Source organism: Cannabis sativa, chromosome 4, assembly GCF_029168945.1.
Source record: "Cannabis sativa cultivar Pink pepper isolate KNU-18-1 chromosome 4, ASM2916894v1, whole genome shotgun sequence".
In the NCBI taxonomy this organism is placed as follows: Eukaryota; Viridiplantae; Streptophyta; class Magnoliopsida; order Rosales; family Cannabaceae; genus Cannabis; species Cannabis sativa.
In genome coordinates this window covers 1985626-1998765 of record NC_083604.1, presented here as the reverse complement: position 1 = coordinate 1998765, position 13140 = coordinate 1985626, and the positions used below count along the sequence as shown (strand labels likewise).

The following is a 13140-nucleotide window of genomic DNA, read 5'->3' as shown; positions in this document are numbered from 1 at the left end:
TAGTTGTATTAATACTAGCAATAAATAATTAACGTGTTTGAATTTTCTTCTTAATAAATCATCTATATATATGTGTAAGTCCATATATATATATAAATAAATATATATAGCTATTTTAGTAGTGTTAGTTATATTCCTACCAATTAAATTGTGAAGTCGACTAATATAGCTAGGGTTTTATTATTTTGCACCGCCTTGGTGGTTATCAGCTAATTTAACTCCTCAAACCCAACAAAACAAGTTTAAATATTTAACTTCATTATTTTTAATTTAACCTCTATTAAGTCCTCATCAAATATATATATATAAATATATTTTAAAATACTATTATTTATTTATTGTTTCAATACGTATTTTTATTTTATTTTTTTTCAATATTTTTGTTTTTATCAACAAAAGAAGATTAAGTGGTACACATTCTATTCTAAGTTCTTTCGGCTTAATAGTAATTTTGGAGACTATCGAAGAATAACAAGCCCTAAAAATAGTTGACAGTCAACGCAGAAATGTCCCAAATATTGAGAAACTTGACCTATTATACAAGGCCTTAATTTTTATAAGATCTAATTTCTTGTTTTTTTTTTCTTGAAGAAAATAAAATATTTTAATGGAAAGTTTAAGAACAAATCTTAGTAAGAAAATAATTGGTAATAAAATTATGATCTTAATGTACACAATTTTTTTTCTTTTTAAATAGCTCAATTTTAAATTTTTGTACAAAGCTTCCAAAATATTTGGCCGATATAGCTTACCCAATAAAGCACACAAACACTTGTCACTCCCAAAAAAAAATGCCACTTTTAAAGTCCCAAATAAGTGTTGCTATGAAAACTTAAATAATTTTTTTTTTTTTTTTGATAAAGAGGGGGTGCAAACAGCACCCAAACAAACAAACAGAAACAACGAAACAACACCAACAGAAAACTAAAAAAGAAAGAGTCAATACTCAAACAGACAATGAAAACTAATTCAGAAGGGTGAGGGTAGGAGAAGCAGAGCCAGGATCCCATTCTACAAAATCATCAAGCACAGCCGAAGGTAGCATATCAGTGCAAATGTTTCCAAACATCTGAAGTCTAGCCGCCCATCTAGCAACGTTGTGCGCCATGAAATTGCATTTCCTTGAGATATGAATGATACCCCAATCGATGAACTTAGAACACAAAACCATGAATCTTTCTTTTGCACACTGGAGCCTGAAATTCGCAGCAGAAGAGGTTGAGACTGCAAACTCTTGAACTACATTGAGATTGTCACTTTGAAACATAACACAGGTCTCCCCGAGAGAGATTGACAGATCTGCTGCTAAACACACAGCATGTGCCTCAGCCAGCATGGGATTTGTCACCTGAATCACAGCTGTTTTGATCGCCACAACATTACCCCATTCATCTCGCAGCACAGCAGATATCACACTTTCAGAATTGAGAATGGCAACATCAGAATTGCAACATTTCCACTTAGGAGGTGGCGGGGTCCAACTGAGGACATCAGGAAGAGTCTTCAAAGAGGCCATGACATGGTCTTTAATCTTAAGGGTGATTATATCAATGATACGCATCATGTCCTCCTTCTTTTCCCCAATTGTCCTTCTATTTCTCTCTTTCCATATTTCCTCAACAACACAAAGAGTATGAACCATAAACTCATCAAAAGTCACATTAGGAGGTCGGTTCACATCAATTTTAAACCAATCCATCCATTGAGCCCAAGTAGAAATACTCACCATCTCAGTTCGAATACCCCAAACTAGCTTGAACCAAATTGCTTTTGCAAAGGGGCAGGACCAGAAAAGATGAAGAGAAGATTCATGGCTATCATTGCACATGGTGCAAAGGTTAGAAATTCCGTCAAAAACACTAGCAAGTTTATCTTTGGTAGGGAGTGCATCACGGTAGAGTTGCCACCATAAAAGTTTTAGTCTTGAATGGAGAGGGGAGTTCCAAATCCATTTCCAATGTTCCGCCCCAACATTATCTAGAAGACCTCCCTTAATTGATCGATAGGCTGATCGAATGGAAAACGCCCCATTTTTTTCACCCAACCAAACCCAAGAATCATCACCCCCTTCATCCGACATATCAATGTTTAGGATTTCATTCACATCCACCTGGTTGAACCACTCTCTCACCATTCCAACATTCCATTGGTTGTTAGGTAGCAGAAACTGATTTACCCAAGAGACACCGAAGGACACATCCTTGAGGGGAGTGGGAGTTCGATTTGAGGCTGGCACCCAGGGGTCGAACCAAATTGAAGTACTTCTTCCATTCCCAATTTTTTTGCAGATGCTTTTTTGAAGAATTGGTCGAGCTTGGAGAACTGCTTTCCACATTCCCGAGTCACTGCTATTGATGTCAAGGTCCAAGAAGTTTTTCCCCTTTACATATTTCGCATTAATCACCAAACTCCAGAGACTATTCTTTTCAGTGAGAGCCTTCCAAGCCCACTTCGTCATGAAAGCTTTATTCACCACTTCCAAGCTTCTAAAACCAAGACCACCTCTGAGTTTAGATTGGCACAGCGTACTCCAATTAATTAGGTGCATCTTTCTTTTGACCTCCGTGTCGCCCCACCAAAAGTCCCTAAGACTTCGGTCAACTCTATGGGCAATCTTTAGGGGTATCGGGTCAGTCGCAGCCACATAGGTTGCAAGAGAGGAGCCAACAGCTTGGATAAGACAAGCTCTTCCTGCTTTAGACAAGAGACGAGTTTTCCAACTCTTCACTCTTTGCATTACCCTTTCCACCAAAAAGTGCAAATCTTTTGATCGGTTTAGGGATCGGAACAAGGGCAGTCCCAAGTAAGTCGCATCTTTTTTCATTCTCTTCATGTTAAGAAGCTCCGAGATTTCTCTAGCCTGAGCCAACGAAACGCCTGAAGTAAAATGCACCGTTGATTTATGATAATTCACAGCTTGGCCAGAGCAGGCACAGTACTCCTCTAGACACTTTAGAAATCCTTTTGCTTCTTTGAGGGAGGCTTTCCCGAACAAAATTACGTCATCCGCGAACATGAGATGGGTTACGGCCGGCCCTCCTCTGGTAATCTTAAAGCCCTGAATGATCCCTGCCTCAGTCCTTTTCATGATAAGCCTTGAAAGCACATCCGCCGCAATGATAAAGAGGGCGGGCGATAGCGGATCACCCTGACGAAGACCACAAGAGGGAGAGATTGTTCCTTGAACCGATCCATTTATGAGAAGGCCCATCCTTTGGATAGTGATGCATTTCTCCACCCACTTTGTGAAAGTTGGATGGAATCCCAAACCTTGCAAGGTATTCAAAATAAATCCCCAATCCATTTTATCATAAGCTTTTTCCATGTCCAGTTTAATCATCATGAACCCCTTCTTCCCTTTCTTCTTCATCATAGAATGCACAATCTCTCGGGCCACCGCAGTATTCTCCGCAATAAGTCTTCCATGAACGAACGCTGTCTGAGCAGGGGAGATAATTGTAGGCAGTAGGGGCTTCAATCTAAGAGCCAGGATTTTGGATATGCACTTATAATTAACATTACATAGGGCAATAGGTCTAAAGTCATTTACTCCCACGGGACAATCTTTCTTCGGGATGAGGACAATATTTGTGTTGTTTATGCACGGAGGGAGATCCAAATTTCGGAAAAAATGGGAAACCATGGCGAGGAGATCAGTTTTAATCACATCCCAGTGATGTAAATAAAAGCCCGTTGACATGCCATCGGGGCCAGGGGCTTTGTCATGCCCCATACTTTTAATACAAGTCTCAATTTCCAGATCAGTAGGGATGGAGATAAGAGCCAAATTATCACAATCCTTAATTACGGGGTTAATCAGAGAGTCATTTGCAGGAGCACATAAGGCAGAATTCTTTGAGAAAGTAGAATTAAACTTGGTAATGAATAGATCAGTAATCGATTTGAGATTACTCACCCATTCTCCGTTCTCCATCTTTATTGTTTGGATAAAGTTCTTCCTTCGTCTGATCACAGTTGAAGCCATGAAGAACTTTGTACATTGATCTCCCTCCTTAAGCCACGCAACTCTAGATTTCTGTCTCCAAAAAATTTCCTCTCTTCGCAAAGCCTCATTCAGCTTAGATCTTGCCTTCTCAAGGGAATCCGCCACCACTTGATCTGGAGACTCAGCTTTTTCAACATCGGATCGCGCCTCCATTACTTGCTGCTGAATTTTCCTGAAGTGAGTTTTATTCCATCGTTGCAGATACTCCTTGGTTTTCTTCAGTTTTCGATACATATTTATCATTGGATTGAGATGAAGTTGGTTCCTCCAAGCATTACGAACCACCCAATAACACCTTGGATCCCGTCCCCACATCAATTCATATTTAAACTGAGCTTTCGTACATCGCGCACCCCCATCCGTATTAAGGAGAATCGGTTTGTGGTCGGAGGTGCTCACCGTCATGCACTCAACCACTGCGTTTGGGAAGAGCAGTCTCCAATCCACAGATGCAAGAGCCCTGTCCAGCCTCGCTCGCTTTACCGAAGTTCCACCGATTGAGCCCGCACATCTCTGAAACCAAGTGAACTTTCCATTCATACAGCCCAAGTCAACAAGTCCGGTTCGCGCCACCATTCTTCTAAGATCAAAAGAGTATCTAGCAGAATTACCATGATTGGTATAATTGATGCTTTCATTATCTGCTAGAGTACCATTTAAATCCCCTAAGAGTAAGGTGGGGGATTGACATCTAACACAAAACTCTGCAACTCGAGTCCAAAAAGCTTCCTTTCCATTCAGAGTTGGTGGACCGTAGATACCCAGCAGGTTCCACTTTGTTCCAGGAGGATCGGATTCAATCGTACCAGAAATCCAATTTTTATCTTGCTCATGGATTGTACATGACACCCCCATCTTCCACCCAATACCGAACCCCCCCGAATGACCAACAGGCGGAACATAGGTAAGGTTAATAAAGTGTAGCTTATGCATAAGAGTAACAAACTTGTCCTCTGCCAACCGTGTTTCAGATAAGATTATAACTTCGGGATTTGACCGGCGTAAGATCGCCGTCAGCTGTCGAACTGCCACGGCATTCCCGAGCCCGCGACAATTCCAAGCCAGTACCCTCATGGAGACATGGGAGACTTTTCCGGGCAAGTCTCCGCAGCCCCAAAATGAAAATCCCGATTAGATGAAGTGCCTTCTCCCGTTGCAGATTGGTGTTGTTCATTCTTCCGTTGGTCTAGATGATCGACTATTTCCTCGATTACACAGCTTGTGGAATTTTCCTTATTTTTCCCAATGACAACAAACTTATTATGCAGATCAATAGCCAACTCAATACCATTCGCATTCCACAGGTTGCGATATTGGCTATTATTTTCCTTGGATGAGGAGGCTACACCTTTTTTCTTGAAACTCTTCGGAGTAGCCCCTATCCAGGATTTAGACTTCGTCGGCCTACCTCTTTTAGATGAAGAAGGAGTTGGTGACGAGGGAGGGTCTTCAACTTTTCTTGGTCTTCCTCTTCTCCTCTTTGGCAATTTGCTCTCAGATGATCCTGGTGAGAAGGTAGTGGGGTTGTCTTCAAGTTCGATCGACTTTTGAACGTTACTTTCAGATGAATCGTGAGCAGTACCAGATGATGTCCCTTCATGGGCTGGGATAACACCAGGAACCATAAAGAAACCATCCACTGCTTTTCTCTTTCTGGGCCCATTGTCATTATCAAAAGACTTAAAATCATCAATATTCAGGATTGGGTTGAAGAGAGTAGGTTCTCTTTGGAATTTATCCACAGTCGCAGATCCAGTTAGAGGCCCAAAAGCCCTGGCCCAGCAAATTCTAGATGGCCATTCCAAAGGTTGGGCCTGAGGCCCAAGAAGAGGGTTAACAAAAGCCCCAACAGTGAAATCACTTTGCAGAGTGAAATTCTCTTTTTCTGTAACGGCTATATCGCGTGGATCATTCAAAAGGGGATTAGTAGCATTAGCAGAGGACATCCTCAGTCTGACCTTACTAGCTTTGGCAAATTTACTATTCTGGTGTTGTGGCTGAGTGTCGGGCAGTCCCTCCTCCTTGTTTTCTATCCCAGAAGGGTTAGTTGTCGTCAGGCCACTGTCGGACTCCGCCAGCTCTGTATCTGGCTTCTCTGAGTCGGTGTTGGGTGGTGCAGCTTGGAACGTCGCCATCTGCTCAACAGGCCGTTCAGGGATCACTTTTTCGACGACTCCTTCCGCCGTGTTTTCGAACGGTGTGATCTCACCCGTTCCCGGTAAGTAGACGGACGGGAAACGATTGAGAACCACCTCACCCGTCTGGACCCTGTTTTCAATCACTACCTCGACTTGTCTTCGTTTACCAGGCATCTGTCGACGTAGCTCTCTGCACTCATAAGCCTCTGCTTCCTTCCAACGTCTCTGCATCTTCATCTGGTTTTTTATTTTTGGATCCTTTAAAACTTGTTGCTGGGCAATCCAATCCTTAAACCAGTTTGGAAGGGGGAGATGGAACGACGATCTTTCAACAGCATCTTCACCCATCCAAGAACCGAACATGGGGTAAAAAGCCCCTGTTTCATCTTTAATCACAATTGGGGTTTTGAAGCAAAACTTAAGCTCATGTGATAGAACACCACACTTGAAACAGATTTTGGGCATTTTCTCATACTGGTATTGAATCCATAGGTCCTTAATACCCTTTCGACGAAGGTAAAAGCCTGAGAACAAAGGTTTATTTACGTCCACCGTTGCCCGAAATCGAACAGTACCCATCCCAAATGAGCCTCGTTCAAAGTTTCTCTCAATGTGTTTGGGTAGATCATAGGATGCTGAGACTTTTCCTGCAAGTTCTTGCAAGTTTGTTTTGTTCCAATAAAAAGGAGGTATACTCTTGAGTCGAACCCAAATCGGTGTTTGATCGAAAGCCACCTCTGCCGGAGTTAGCCAGGATGGCCACGGCATAAGGACCAATAAAAACCCACAAACCACCCAGGGTCTTCTAAGTAAGACATTTTCCGCATCAAACCTACTCCGAAAAGTGAATTGCAGAAGTCCATCATCCCTTTCCTTCCAGCTCCATCCTGATATGGAACTCCACGCATTTCTGAGGGAGCCATAAATGGCCTTCCTCCCCAACCTAGAACAGCAGTATAATTTCCCCAGTAGAATTCGGTTTGGTTCCTCATTATGGTCAACTTCACCAGGGTGAAGGTCACACGTAATATCCTTAGTAGTAACTTGAACAGCATCTTCGAACAAACTGTTTAAATTCGCATCCGCCATGGCAAAACTGAGTATTGCAAAGTAGACTAGAAAAACTGATGGTGAGCTAAGAAACACGATCAATAGCTTCCATACAACACCAACGAATGGTGTTCAAGCATTCCTCACAGGAAGCTTACACACCACACCAGTTAGAATGTACCAATAGTAGTGATCTTATTACACTAGGCACCATCTCCCAAAAATTCAAAACCCACTAAAGACCTATATCCGAAAAAAGACTAGGAAATTAATAAAGCTTCTTCACTTTGGGCAAGTTCCATTTTCCAAATCCTATGAAAATTTAAATAATAGAATAGAACAAAATGAAACAATTTGTTTAAAGTTACATTCAACCAACTACACCACACATTCAGTGGTCCCATTTTTAGGACTAACTAGTATTAATATTATTACAACAATTTTTTCTTTTTCTCAGTCAAAAATATATAATAAAAAAAAACCATAATTAAAATTTACACGCTATGCCACAAAAAACATTTATATAGGAAGAAGTAATTAAAATTGATTTGCCAACTTTTTGTGACCCAACTCAACCAACACTTCGATCTCATAAAAATTGGCTGTTCCCTCATTGAGTATATATAGCTTCCCTTTATTAATTATGATTGTCACGTATGCATATATCATTTATTATATATAATATTATATATATGTTTTAAAAAATAATGTGTAAATATGTATATTATATATTATGTTATAAATATATTTATACCAAATTAATAATAATATATATAATATTAATTGTGTTAGAGATCGTTCGACAAAGAGATAATTGTAGCTAGGATAATATTAATAATATTCAATTGTACACTCATCATATTTTATCTAATTAAGTTTGAATTTTATATTAGTATATTATAAGTTATCTAATGTTTTTTTCGTAAATATAAGTTATCTAATTACGTATTTATATTGTATATATGATTAGCACTATACATCAATCTTAATTAAATGACACGCTAATTAATATAAAAATATCATTACTATGAAATTATAACATTCCATATTTGCATGCATATTGCACGCATGAAACTACTGCAAAAACATGTTTCATTGACAAATATGAGTGATTAAGAAAATACTATTTAGTGACCTTTTAGATTGGGTCACTAAACCATTCCTTAGAGCGCGTTACTGTAGCTTTTTATAGTCTCACATATAACGTCCCCGCTTCAAGTGTCTATTGGGTCTTTACACCCACGGAATAAATGACTCTTATACACGAGTACGCCAACGCCACTCTAGCTGCTTCTTGGATTGATGACTGACCCTACAGACCAACACGAGTATTTTCAACGTGCTTTGTCCTCACTCGCACGCTTCCTGAGAAAACTTCCCAAGAGGTCGCCCATCCTGAAATTACTCCAGGTCAAGCACGCTTAATTAACGGTGGAGTTCTTTCGTGATGGGATACCGAAAAACAAGATGCACCTTGTTGATATAGGTAGTACCAATCAATTCATTTAAGTCATCTTCAACTGTGTAGTCCCATACCTACACAGCCTCAGAATCATCCCACTTGATCTTCCCCATGCGATGTGGGATTGTACTGCTTACCCGGTATTTCTCCTTACAGATCACAGGACTACTGACTGTCACATCACATTTATCATACTACAAAAATAACAATTTTTTCGTGATGCATCACGTCACTATATATACACTATTTTTTTTTTTAATTTTAGCCGAATGTATAATATTTCAATAAATAATTTATTTGCTCGGTGCTAAAATTAAAATAAAAAAACACAAAATATATGCAATTTATTTTTAAATGATTATACAAAAAAAAAAAATCGAAAAATTACAAATTTATTATAATCTCACATAGGCAATACAAAGGAAAAAAAATCTGTAAAAATTACACAAACTTCATAAACAATGACAATGATATAAATACGAAAAATGTACTCCACAAATCTTTATACTTGAATAGCACTGAGGCCACTATCGTCTTTGTCCTGCAAATAACAACAATTTTTCACGAATGGAAAAACTAAAATTTGTGTAGCTCCACAAGTTTTTAGGCATGTAAAACCCTAAAACAAGTAAAAAAAAAACACACTACTACAATGTAAGCATTTAGCTTCCCTTTTTTCAACCCAATTTATAAAAAGAGAAGCTAAAGGGGGTGAAAATATTTGCATTGACATTTAGAGGCGGTTTTTTGGTAAAAACCGTAGGTATAGAATGTATATATATCTATGCCGTCGGTTGGGATTGGGAAAAATCAGGGTTTTTTTATAGGGTAAATACCATTTTGGACCCTCTGTTTTGCAAAAGTTACCAATTGGATCTTGTGTTTTGTTAAATGACAAAATGGACCCTGTATTTTCTAAAATAGTATAAATAGGACCCTGAATTGATTTTTTGTCAAAATAAAGTTTAATTATAATCCGATCTAAAAGTACTATGACAAAACTGTTTACATTTTTTGTATCTGTTCGTATTAAGCATTGTCTTTAAGTTGGTTGTATTAAAAAAAAAGTTGTCAAAAATTAAGCTCAGGGTCCTATTTTTACTATTTTAGAAAATACAGGGTCCATTTTGTCATTTAACAAAACACAAGGTCCAATCTGTAACTTTTGCAAAACACAGGGTCCAAACTGGTATTTACCCTTTTTTATATAACACTATGGCGTCGACGCCATAGGTGCCACCTTTATTCAACATTAGGAACTTAATGCAACATGACGCCATAGGTGCCACATTAGGAACTTAATGCAACATGATCAGGTAGATGTGGTATATTTTGTCTATAGAGAAGTTAATAAAGTTGTTCATGTTTTAGCTAATGAGATTTTGATTAACAAAAAGCTAGTGCCATATAGATTGGGATTAATAATCCCTCTTGTGTGAGTCATGCCATACAACACGATTCACCTTATCGATCTTGTGTAATTTGTTTTTCATATGAATGAATTCTTTTTTTTTTTTTTTTTTAAAAAAAATATCATCAACAGTTAGTTTTATTTTGTTTTCATATTTTTTAAAAATCATGTATGAATTTTTAATTTTTTTTTTTTACTAAAATTTCATATAATTTTTGAATTTTTTTGTCTTAATATTTGAAATATATTTTGTTTTATTTTATAGGTATTCTTTAAGAAAATAAGACTGGAAAAAAACTAAAAAAAAAAGGTGAAATCAAAAATATATATTTTATATAAAATAATTTTTTTTTAAAAAAACGTGTACAAATTAAACTCCCAAAAAATTATATGACATTGTATATTATACAATAGTAGACTTTATGTTTGTTTTTGAGAAATATTTGTGAATAATTTATATTATTAAAAATATGATACAAATAGTTAGTTGTATGAATGTCTTTTTTTTTATTAGTGTAAATTGAATATTTGAAATTTATTTTCAACACTGTAAATTATTTAGAATTATCTAAAGATATATAATGTATACAACTCCACTTCTTTACAAACTATTTTGAATTTTATTTTTAGTATTATAAATTATTTTAAAATTTTCGAAAACAAGTAAGATGCGACTATAACTATAATGTAGAATGTCATATAAAAAATTAGGTTACAATTGCTCTAAATACGAAAAGTTCGTAAATGCCTCTCTATCAGTAATTAAGGACAAAAGTAGTACTCTTACTTCGTATGTATATAGGGTGCTTCTATGGTGTCACCCCTAAAATAAAGGATCCCTGAGTGCAACATACTATTTGAATCTTATTTTTGACACAATAAATTATTATGAACTTTTTTAAAATTTGTAAAATATCTTAAACAACTACGATATACACACTGTCATATAAAAATTAATTAAGAATATTTTAACTATCCTAATATCAAAAATACTTAAGGGAACCAAGCAGGGGAGCAAAAGTGCAAAAAAAATTTGAGGGGGGACAAATATAAATTTTTAATAAAATAAAATTACAAAATTATAACCACAAAATTAAAAAAAAAAAATGAGGAATGGGGGGAGGCTATCCATGTATGCATAGCTTCGTCTTTGAAAAGTATGGAAAATTTTATGGTTCACCTTCTAAAATGAGTACATCTATGTATTTTTTATTTGTTCGTCATATAAGAGAACTTTTTATTTAATTTTTTTTTCACGCTGTAGTTATTATAAAATTTTGAAAAATTCAGAAAAAATTTAATATGCTAAAAATAAGGTTCAACGAATTTGTTGAACGCGTTTTCTTTTATATGCATGTGAAATAGATTCACTACAAAAAAACTACTATTTTGAGTGACAACTTTTAGTCACAACAAAATATTATTTGTGACTAAAACATAGTATTTAGTTACAAGTTATCAGTAATTTAATTTTAGCCACAACAAGTATTGTGACTAAAAATACATTAGTCACAACAAATTGTAATTTTTGTGACTAATACTTTTAGTCACAATATAAGAATCATGATTTATAATTAGTCAAAAAAATTTCACTTTTAGTCAAAAGTTTTGTTGTGACTAAAAGTCAGATTTTTTGTGGTGATTGTTTAAACATTACTTTCTATATTAAAAACTATTTCGAATTTATCAAAATTTTGTATAAAATTTTAAATAGTTATAACGTACACGACTATAAAAAAAATGTAAGGGTGTAAATGTCACAGTACATCCTCAAAAGTGTATATGTGTGTATTTTTCTAAATGTTTGTTACCAAACATAGAAAATTAAAGTCAAACAAACTGCTTAGGGGGTTTGGAAAAAATAATAATAGAAACTTGGTAATTAGGAGGTTATTATTAGCTGTGACTCAAAAGTGAACGTACAAAAGCAGTTGTAAATTTGGTGATCATGATTATAAATAATTATGTAATTGTAATTAACTAGAAACAAATTAATATAATATAAATAGAAATTAATATTAAGACATGTACATATATATATATATATAAATAATAACTACACATATATGTATATCCTAACCCTCAACCATCCCAACCGTTCACAATATAAATGTAAGAAAAGAGATGTGGATGGAATTGAATATATAATATTATGTGTGATGTGATTTGGATTACATAAACAAGCAACCACCTTCTCCTAAAATCCAATTATTTAATGAATAAAGCTGAAAAGTCTATTCTCATATTCATATTTTTGATGTTGATTATTTCAACTAAATTAATATAATGTATACATTTATATATAATTGCCCTTCTAACACAAGCCCTCTTTTATTAACTTAAAGAGTATATGTAATAATAAATTTTTATCAGTGCACTACAAAATAATAATAATTAAGAAAATTATTATTTTTTAAATGAAAGCGAATTATTTCGTATACTATTTTTTATTTTATTTTTCGTTTAAATTTACGGTTTTAGTTGCTCTAATAGTTTTTATGAGTTGTTATATGAATTTTGATTACAATTTAAGTTGCTCTGTTGATTGATATGTGAGTTTCTATATGAATTTCCATAAAAATATAAAAAAAATTATTTTGAAGTGAAAAAAATAAAAATAAAAAAATTCTTAATAATTAAAGTTACTAGCTATTTAGTAAATTAACAACACAATAAAAAAATTTTGTGGAAAAGATGATATTTATTATATATATATATATATTTATACTTAGTGGTAATTAACTAATGGGGCAAACTATTAAGGAACTGGATATATTAATGATATTTAGCATTTTATAAATGTGTCACTTTATAATTGGTTAGAGATACACTTTGAAAGTCATTATATTAAATTATATACAATATTTAATTGCACTAATAATAATATTGATGTATAGGATAGAGTAATACATTACTGGTACCTTTTAACATTTCTCTAAATTAAGCATTATTATATGACACTAAAGTACATATCACTACTATGACATGATGTCGTATAATTGGCTAAGAGTTATAATCTATATTAAATTAAGATAAATAAAATCTAATATTAAATTGAGTGATATTATATTTA

At 35.1% G+C, this 13140-nt stretch overlaps 1 protein-coding gene across 1 annotated transcript; it reads right to left on the bottom strand.

The window, feature by feature from the left end:
- Window positions 1–964: 964 nt before the first annotated feature.
- LOC133036541 (uncharacterized) lies at window positions 965–5080 on the bottom strand. Its single transcript, XM_061113068.1, has one exon. The coding sequence runs from the start codon at window positions 5078–5080 to the stop codon at window positions 965–967; it is 4116 nt and encodes a 1371-aa protein (XP_060969051.1).
- Between the last annotated feature and the right edge of the window lie 8060 nt (window positions 5081–13140).